An 8,930-nucleotide genomic window follows, 5' to 3' on the forward strand; every position below is an offset into this window, starting at 1 on the left:
GCTCCTCGGCGGGCTCGGGGGCAAAGCGTGTGAGAGCCACTGCTCTGAGCCGCTTTGCTGGCGTGTTTTCATTATGGTTCTTGGCTTTGTGTTCGGGGCTCTCCTGCCCCACGGCTTGCTGACCTTAAATTTCACGCTCAGCTCTGAAACGGGCTGGGTGAGGCCTTAGAAATGACTCGGGCTCCCTCTGCTGGTTCTCCTGGACTTCGGGACACAAATGCAGACGGCGAGAGGATCTGGACGTCCGTTTTTTCAAAAGTAAATCTGGGCTCGTGAGAAACGTATAAAGACTAAAAGTAACAAAATGTTTTCTTTCCCAGCGTCATTACTTTTACAGTATGAACACACAAATTGAGTTTGTGTGTACATGTATATGTGTGCATGTGTACTTACTTCGGTTTTGGTTCATAATTAAGAATTCATACAGTAGAACTGCCATATTATCCAGCAGTCCCATTCCTGGGTACATATTCAAAGGAAAAGGAAACAGTTTGTTGGAGAGACACCTGCACCCTCATGTGTGTTGCAGCCCTGTTTGTAACAGCCAGGATGTGGAATCAACCAAATTGTCCATCAGTGGTTGAATGGATCAAGAAAAGTGTTCTCCACCCACTTGTGGCAGCCTCCAGACAAGCCCTGTGACGCACAGATGGGAAGCAGGAGCCAGGCGGTCCAGTGGCTGCCAAATCTTCCATTTGTCCACAAGTTAGGTTCACGCATAGCCTCTGCCGCGCTGTGCTGGGAGGCCTCCCATAGGCAGCACTAACGCATGTCACCAGCAGGACGAGCGCGTAATTCCCTGGCTCACTCTGGCAAAGCTGGCTCTTCCAAAGCATCGTTTTCAGGCCAGCTGACATCTTTTGGTGTGCAGTGTCCACGAGTAAGGTTGAGGGTGAAAGGCCTTCCTTGAGTGCAGTTCTCCCACTCAAAGTCAGGGGCAAAACCAGGAAGCTGGCAGACAGCAGCCACCTGGCCCTCGCAGCAGTGTGGTAACAACAGTTAAATGACCTCTGTCAGACCTCTGGTCAACACAGCTATCGAGTCTCACGAGTTTACGAGGTTTCCATTGTGGCAGTTTGTTCAGGTGGTTTTCTGGGTAATTTCGTGCTGCTCTTGCTGCTCAATTTCCAGGATTGTCAAATTCCGCAGCTCCGTGTGCTGACGCGTTCACGCACAGCTCCACAGCCAGGCACTCCTTGGTGAGGAACCTCCCAGCATCGTGTGCAAGTGCCCGCAGGGTGGGGCATGGCTGCTATTGCTGGGCAACTTTTTTCCAACCAGCTCGCCGCTGGGTGCGACATCCCAGTCATCCGTACAGTCCCCGGTGAGGTGAGATGGCGACAGACATGTTTTAGCCACCATCTCACTGCTAGCTGGCCCATGAGGAAGGCTGAGAAGTGAGCCTGTGGGTGCTCAGGATGCCACTGGGGGTTTAAGCAGAACGACGCGAGTTGATGCTAAAAGCCGTCCCTGTGCTACCAGAGGAGGAGGCGTCAGCAGTCACTCGTTAAACTTAAGGAACGTTCACGTGCACATCCTTTCCGATGCAGGTCAGTGGACTGCCAACCCCAGATCTCAGCTGGCAGCTCGATGGAAGGCCCATCCGGCCCGACAGCGCTCACAAGATGCTGGTGCGTGAGAACGGGGTGCACTCGCTGATCATAGAGCCTGTCACATCACGAGACGCCGGCATCTACACGTGTGTAGCCACCAACCGAGCCGGACAGAACTCCTTCAGCCTGGAGCTCGTGGTTGCTGGTAGGCTCATCTGAATCCTTGCTCTCTGCATCAGATTCACACACGTAAACCAATTCCACATTACCAGCAAGTTTGCCGAGTAGCAGATTGCATCGTCGAGACAGCCGGTGGGGACGTGTCATGAGGCCCAGTGAATCGAAAACAGTAGTTTCTCATGCTTCAGTGGGATCACGCAGTCTGTCCTTCCTCCCACTGACGTGGCCAGAAGAGGAGCTTCCGCAGCTGCTCTGGGCCACCCGCCCATTCATGTGCCGTGGCTACAGTGTAGCATACAGAAAGGGGGAGAGCTCGTGGACCCAGATCATTTGCTTACATAAAGTCCGGCATCCAGTCCCTGTTTTTGTATTTATTTTCTTGCTTATTTTGAGTAGGGAGTGTCACTCTGTCACCCAGGCTGGAGTGCAGCTCACCACAGCCTCGACCTCCTGGGCTTGGGCGACCCTCCTGCCTCAGCCTCCCAGGTAGTGACTACAGGCACATACCACCACGCCCAGCTTTTTTTCTTTTCTTTTTTTTGTGGAGATGGGGAGTCTCCAAGCCCAGCCTTAGACCTTTTTTGAGAAAGCAGGGCTTATCCAGAGGACAGAAAAGCTCCCACAGTGGGAGGAGACCTGAAGGGGTTGCCCTAGACCATGTTTTAAAATATCATTGTCATCTCTCCTTACTGTCGCAGTCAAATCAAACTTAGGCTTTTTTGGGGGGAGGGAGTCACTCTGTCACCCAGGCTGGAGGACAGCGGCCTGTTCACAGCTGCCACAGCCTCAACCTGCTGACTCAAGTGATCCTTCCATCTCAGCCTTCCAAGTGGTTGGAACCACAGATACGTAGCACCACGCCCAGCTCATCTTTTTTGAATTATCGTAGAGACAAGGTCTCCCCAAGTTGCCCAGGCTGGTCTTAAACCCCTGGACTCAGGCAGTCCTCTCACCTCTGCCTCCCAAAGAGCTGAGATTACAGGGATGAGCCACTACGCCCGGCCTAGACTTGCTTTTCAACTGAACATACTATAGGTAGTTTTTGTAAAAGTGTTACTACAAGTATATGAAGTCTTACCCTCTGAGAGTCCTCAAAGGAAAACACGTTAACCTTGGGGCGGCCCCTTCAGGTCCCCTCTCACTGTGGGAGCTTCTCTGTCCTCTCAGTGGATCCTGCTTTTAAAAAAAAAAAAAACCTCAGCCTGTAATCCTGTGCCTTTGGGAGGCTGGGGTGAGTGGATTGCCTGAGCCTGCGGGTTCGAGACCCGCCTGGGCAGCGAGACCTCATCTCTACAATAAATCAAAAGGTCAGCTGGGCGTGGTAGCGCGTGCCTGTAATTCCGGCTACTCGGAAGGCTGAGGCGGAAGGATCGCCGGAGCCCAGCAGGGTGAGGCTGCGGTGACCGGGAGCGGCCACTGCACTCCAGTCTGGGCGACAGAGTGAGACTCCGACTCAAGAAAAAAAACCTTACACATAACACAAAGTGTTAGAGTCTTTGGTATTTGAGAATTTCGGGTGGAACGCGTGTTCTCTCTGAGCTCTCTCCCTGCTCTGGTATGATCTGTCCCTTCAGAGAAGGGGATGGTTCCCACTACTGAGCCAAGAAAAGTTTCCACTGGGTAGGAATATTCAGGGTGTTCTGACCTTTTCAGAATAAGTTATACAGCTGTGTTTTTCTAACGGTTTCCCTCCCTCAAGGTGATAAAGTTGTCTTTTCCATAACTTCCTTCAAAGAAAACAAATCGGAATCTGTAATTTACGGCTATATATTCCCAGCTGATAGATAATCATTTCAAAGCTGCCAAATGAGGCCAAGGTGCACCCTTTTTATTTCTACCCACTTCACATTCTGGGTTCCATCTCACTGAAGTCAGGAGCCGTAACTCTCCAGTCTCAGATAACACGAGGAGTTGGGTGGGTCCACCTCCCAGAAGGGATTGTCCTCAGGCCACAAGGTGGCAAGGGTGGCAGAGGCTGTAAGGCCGCACGGATGCTTATGGTGACACAGGAGGCCCCTAGCCATCAGACAGGCATTCCGTGGCACAGACACGGGGCCTGTGGGCCTCTCGGACTCCAGTACCTGAGGAGATACAGGAGAAGGAGAGCCAGGCAGAGGCTGCAGGCTTGGCAGCCTCAGTGTGTCGAGTCATCTGGAGGGACCCGCCTCTCACCAGATGAAGTGAGGCTGGGACTCCAGAAAAAAGGCTCTGTTCCGCGGGACTTCCAGAAGCCTCCGGGCCCTTCTCAGTGCTTCCTGTACACGTGACTGACAAACCGTCCATCTCGTGTTTCCTCAGCTAAAGAAGCACACAAGCCCCCGGCGTTTCTCGAGAAGCTGCAGAACACAGGTGTCGCCGACGGGTACCCAGTGAGGCTGGAGTGCCGTGTTTCGGGGGCTCCCCCGCCCCAGATATTTTGGAAGAAGGAAAATGAGTCACTCACGCACAGCACAGACCGTGTGAGGTAAGACCGCACGGCCCCCGGCCCGGTCTGTGGTGGTGGGTCTTGTGCGATGGGTGGAAAGACGCGTCTTCGGTGGCGCAGGAGCCTGGGCGTCCCCCAGCCGTGCTGCCGCGACCCCAGAGACAGAGTCCCGCGCTGCCCGAATAGAGGGGAGCTGCGTTTGGCTTTGGAAGGCAGAGGCAAGGGTCTGTGATAATGTGCGTCCGATGTCAGCTAGCGGTGATTTCTTTAAAGTGTTGGTTTATCCTGCTGGGTGTGGTGGCTCACGCCTGTAATCCAGCACTTTGGAAGACCGAGGTGAGAGGATGGCTTAAGCGCAGGAGCTGGCGACCAGTTGGGGCAACATGGCGAGACCTCGTCTCCACAAAAGTGAAAACACTCGCTGGGTGTGCCTGTAGTCCAGCTACCCAGGAGGTGGGGGCTGTGGTGAACCGTGAGCATGCCATGGCCCTTCAGCATGGGTGGCAGGGGGAGACTCTGATTCAGGGAAAAATAAAATAAAAGTATCCTGGTAGCTCAGAAAGTTAGCATATCAGTTTGCTTCCATGGGGATAGAGACTATTCAGCGGCTTTTGTAAAGGCAGATCCTCAATTCGGAGTTGAGTGCACACATTTATTTGACATCTCACGTCTGCTCTTTCTCCACGAACCGGAATGGACCAGCAGCCTCTGCGGAAGGAGGGCGACCCTGTTACCTGCCACTTGCACATTCTGTTTCAAATGACCTCATAAAAATGGCACTTGGTGTCCAGAGCCGCCGCTTACACACAGAGAGCACTGATGGCTTTGCCCTTTTCTCCAGCATGCACCAGGACAGTCACGGCCACGTCTGCCTGCTCATCCAGGGAGCCACCAAAGACGATGCGGGGTGGTACACAGTGTCGGCCAAGAACGACGCAGGGATCGTGTCCTGCACCGCCAGGCTGGATGTCTACAGTGAGTCCCACCTTCTCTCACTCTAGAGTGTGCGGAGTCAGGCCTCTGCACAGCAGGTCGTGTTACTCTTCTCCGGTCTCATCAGCAGTTCACGTTGCTCTCTCTCTTTCTGTTTATAGTTTCCCGACATTAATAGTGAACCACACCAGGAGAACAGACACCCAAGTATCCCTCGGGAACTTTGAGTTATTAGCAAAGCATGCGTGTGGGTTTCTCTCACCTTGGCCAGACAGCTGTGGCTTCCCTACTCCTCAGGAGTTAACAGTCAGCAAAGGCATAGCCTCACGCTCGCTTTTTCTTGTTACGGTGTCCTGCAGGTGGCTGCCTTTTGACATGTTTTCCTCCACTGTGATCCTGTGGCAGTGCCCCAAGGCACTCCAGACGTGTGCGCCATTGGCCTTGGAGTGCGTGCGTTTGTGGCTTAGCGCTTTTCTCATTAATATATCCTGGGCACTTCAGCAGTGGGTTTGAGTATTTGTGTGTGTGTGTATTTGTATACATGCATCCTAAATTTAAGGAAAATTGTTCCTACTGAACTTATAAGCTGCAACAGTATAATAGCATTATGTGATCCACTGATAGAAAACCACTAAAAAAAATTAACTGATTTTAAATTTTACCCCTTATTGAAGAAATAACTTGTGAGGGTCTTCAAGAAATGAGTGGCCTCACCTTGCCTATTGTCCAATTCCTTTCAATTGATTAGTGTCAAAATATCCATTTAGAATTCCTGACGATTATAATTATTGAAAAGAATATATTTCTTAAGGGGGAGGTGGCATGAGAATTAGGAGGCTTATCAGCTATTTGATTCCCTGTGCTGTATTTATCAACTTAAAAAAAAAAAGACAAACTACCCTCAGTCTTCATAAGCTAGCTACCATGGTCCCACCACCCTGTCATGCGTGTCAGATGCAGATGTGACCCTGAGTTTTCCAAGTTTCTACCATGGGTGTGTCTGTGCTTTCACACGGAGTGTGTGCCTCATACACGTCCCCCGAAGAGACTAAGAGCTGTCCAAGTAGGTAAAACGTCTCCATTTCCTCTTTGTTTGTAGCCCAGTGGCAGCCACAGCCACAGAGCACCAAGCCAAAAAAAGTGCGGCCCTCGGCCAGTCGCTACGCAGCACTTTCGGATCAGGGCCTTGACATCAAGGCAGCGTTCCAGCCTGAAGCCAGCCCGTCTCCCCTGGTGCTGCACACGGCCCTGGTGGAGAGTGAGGACCTGTAGCCCAGCCTCCTGTGGTGCGAGACGCGGAAGCAGCCATCACCTTGACCAGCGTGCTCCTGTGTTTTGTGCGTAGAGAGCAGAAACAGACCTTTGACCCTGCGAAACGAAAAAACACCAAAAGGACATTTTTCTTACTTGATATACCAAACTTAGAGCTTCAGTAGGTGATGCTAATAGAGATGTACACATTGCACAGGAAACTGACACTTATCGTCCAATTTTAAGCTTTTGGAATTGCTGTGATCAGAGTGGTCTGAAATGCCAAAATGCTAAAGGAAATCAGTTGTTCACGAGCAGCCACAACCCATGTTGTCTACAAGTGCCTTTAAATACGGCTGTGGTGCTATGTCTGTGTAGCATGGTAGTGTGAAGTGTCTAACGCAGGCAGCCGTGCCACAGAGGGGACCACAGGGATTCCGGAGGACAGAAGCGCCAGGGAACCAGGGAGTGTGTGGGGTGAACACCAGGAAGGAAGGACAGGATCCAAGCAATGCCTTGTCTCTGCAAATCATGTGGCATGAAATCACACGGAAGGAACTACTTGCCTTAAACTATGTCAGTATCAAGGGTTTTCTAGCAGGGTTGATGCCTGAGTTCTTAACCTTTTTTCTTTTCGTGTAGTATTTTCTTTTCATGCGACCTTGTCAGAATGCTTGGCCACAAACCATGTTCAAAGGCTAACTTAAATATAAATAATAGAGTCTTCTGAACAAAGCAGAACTGTGTTTCAGTCCATTCCTCGAAAGGCATCCAGCCACCCGTGTGGCCTAGGCATGTTGTGTTTGGGGGAAGCAGGGGTTGGGCAGAGTGGGAAGGGGAAGGAGGACGAGGGAGAGGCTTCCGGCGCAGCCGTGCGGGACTCACGCAGACGAGCAGGGGTGGCGGGGCCGGGCTGCTCCTCGGCTTTCTTCGGTGTGGATGAGAGCCTGCCAGTGAACGAGTCAGGGAATCCAGGGTCCGCTGGAAGATTGGAGCACGTGTGCACAGAGACCTCGGTGTGTCTGGAGTTCGTGTAGTTGTTGCAGAGTCTCGGTGTGGAGAGCAGGTTGAAATGGGGGGACTGCAAGGTGTGAAACCGCCTGCGGGGTCTACTCGAAGGAGACGAGACATTAGGAGAGGCAGAAACAGGCTTGTGCTGTGGCGTGCTCTCAGCGGCACCAAGATGCGGCGAGCGGAGGTGAGTTCCCGTCTCCGCTGCTGGGCTGCATTCCTCCGGAGGGGCTGTGCCGGGGCGGTGTGAAAGGCATCTCGGCCAAGGCTGCTTTCGAGCGGGTGTGATTCTGCGTCAGCCAGGCCGAGCTGATTCTGACCAGACTTGACAGTTTTAAGTCGGAACCGGAAAACTTTGAGAGGAGGAAAGATAACTTGGCCTAGTATAAACCTGAGGCTATAATGGTACTTTGCTACGAAAAGAAAACACTGTATTCCTTATGCAAAACGCATATCTTCCATTATTTATAAGTGTTGAACTCTTAGCTCAGTTACTCGACTCATACATAGCATTTTAAAAGTAATGTTAGATCTCTGTACCACCTCACATATTTCACGTTACTGCTTCACATCTACAGCTTTCTACTTCTTTGTGAGAACACCAACCAACCAAGTTTTAATGCCAAATAGGCTGAGCACTGGGTTGCAGACATTCTACGCAGCGTAGTGCAAGTTTATTTGACCACATGTATATGCATTGCTGATATGGAATTTAAGATAACCTACAAAGTCTCTCATGGGCCTATCTGTATTGTAGAATTATGACTTATGTCAGATCTTACTTGCCAAAATTTTTCTGGATGTGACTTTTTTGCTAATTTGCTGGGTTTGGGATTAGCATTATTTTGCCACCTTTATATTGTATTTATAAAAAAATACTATCTTACTACTTTGGATTGTTGTGCTGGTGAAATGTGGATTTAACATCAATAAATATTTAACAAATAATAGTTACAGTTTTGTGAAGCACAGTGTTTAGTTTTAGTTTTCTACTGCTGCTGTAATAAATGAGCACAACTCAGAGGCTTCCAACACCCTCATTCCTCACGGTCCTGCAGCCCAGAAAGGCAGGCATGCTGTGGCTGGGTTCTTGTTCAAGGCCTGGTAGGGCTAAGCCGCCTGTCGGTAGGGCCGTGCTCTCCCCAGAGCTCAGGCCGCTGTGCCGGCTCCTTTGCTGCGGGACTGCCCCCGCTCCCAGTGGCCGCCTGTGTTCCGTGCCACCCGGCCCCTCCGTCTTCAGGGCTGGCCACGAGACTCCGTCATGACATGTCCTCTCACGCTCTGACTCTCTCTCATCAAGGCCCTGGTCCCTTTTAGGGCTCACCTGATCACATCAGGCCCACTCAGACACTCCCTTTATTAACTCATTCGCAACCACTGACGTGAATTTACATCACTGCAAACTCTGTTCTGGTTGCCGCTGATGTGAACTTGCCTCATCATGGAAGACTGTCTTTTTAGGTTTATAATCCGAATAAAAATACAAAGTACAGAATGCTAGTCAGAGTGGTGTCTGAGGCAAATACTGGATATGTCTGCAACTTTCAACTGTATTGTGAAAAAGCTGACAATTTAGA

General features: G+C 51.0%; 1 protein-coding gene across 1 annotated transcript in view; it reads left to right on the forward strand.

The window, feature by feature from the left end:
* LOC103268289 (palladin) overlaps positions 1–6,854 on the forward strand; it is a 377,892-nt gene extending 371,038 nt beyond the window's left edge. The window contains exons 19-22 of the mRNA XM_021716425.1: positions 1,536–1,758; positions 4,032–4,197; positions 5,000–5,133; positions 6,191–6,854. Coding sequence (XP_021572100.1) covers positions 1,536–1,758; positions 4,032–4,197; positions 5,000–5,133; positions 6,191–6,363 — 696 coding nt within the window. The 3' untranslated portion in view covers positions 6,364–6,854. The remainder of the gene's footprint in view (positions 1–1,535; positions 1,759–4,031; positions 4,198–4,999; positions 5,134–6,190) is intronic.
* The last annotated feature ends 2,076 nt before the right edge of the window (positions 6,855–8,930 follow it).

This window comes from Carlito syrichta, unplaced genomic scaffold (assembly GCF_000164805.1).
Source record: "Carlito syrichta isolate Samal-C Ts95f unplaced genomic scaffold, Tarsius_syrichta-2.0.1 Scaffold308811, whole genome shotgun sequence".
NCBI classification, from domain to species: domain Eukaryota; kingdom Metazoa; phylum Chordata; class Mammalia; order Primates; family Tarsiidae; genus Carlito; species Carlito syrichta.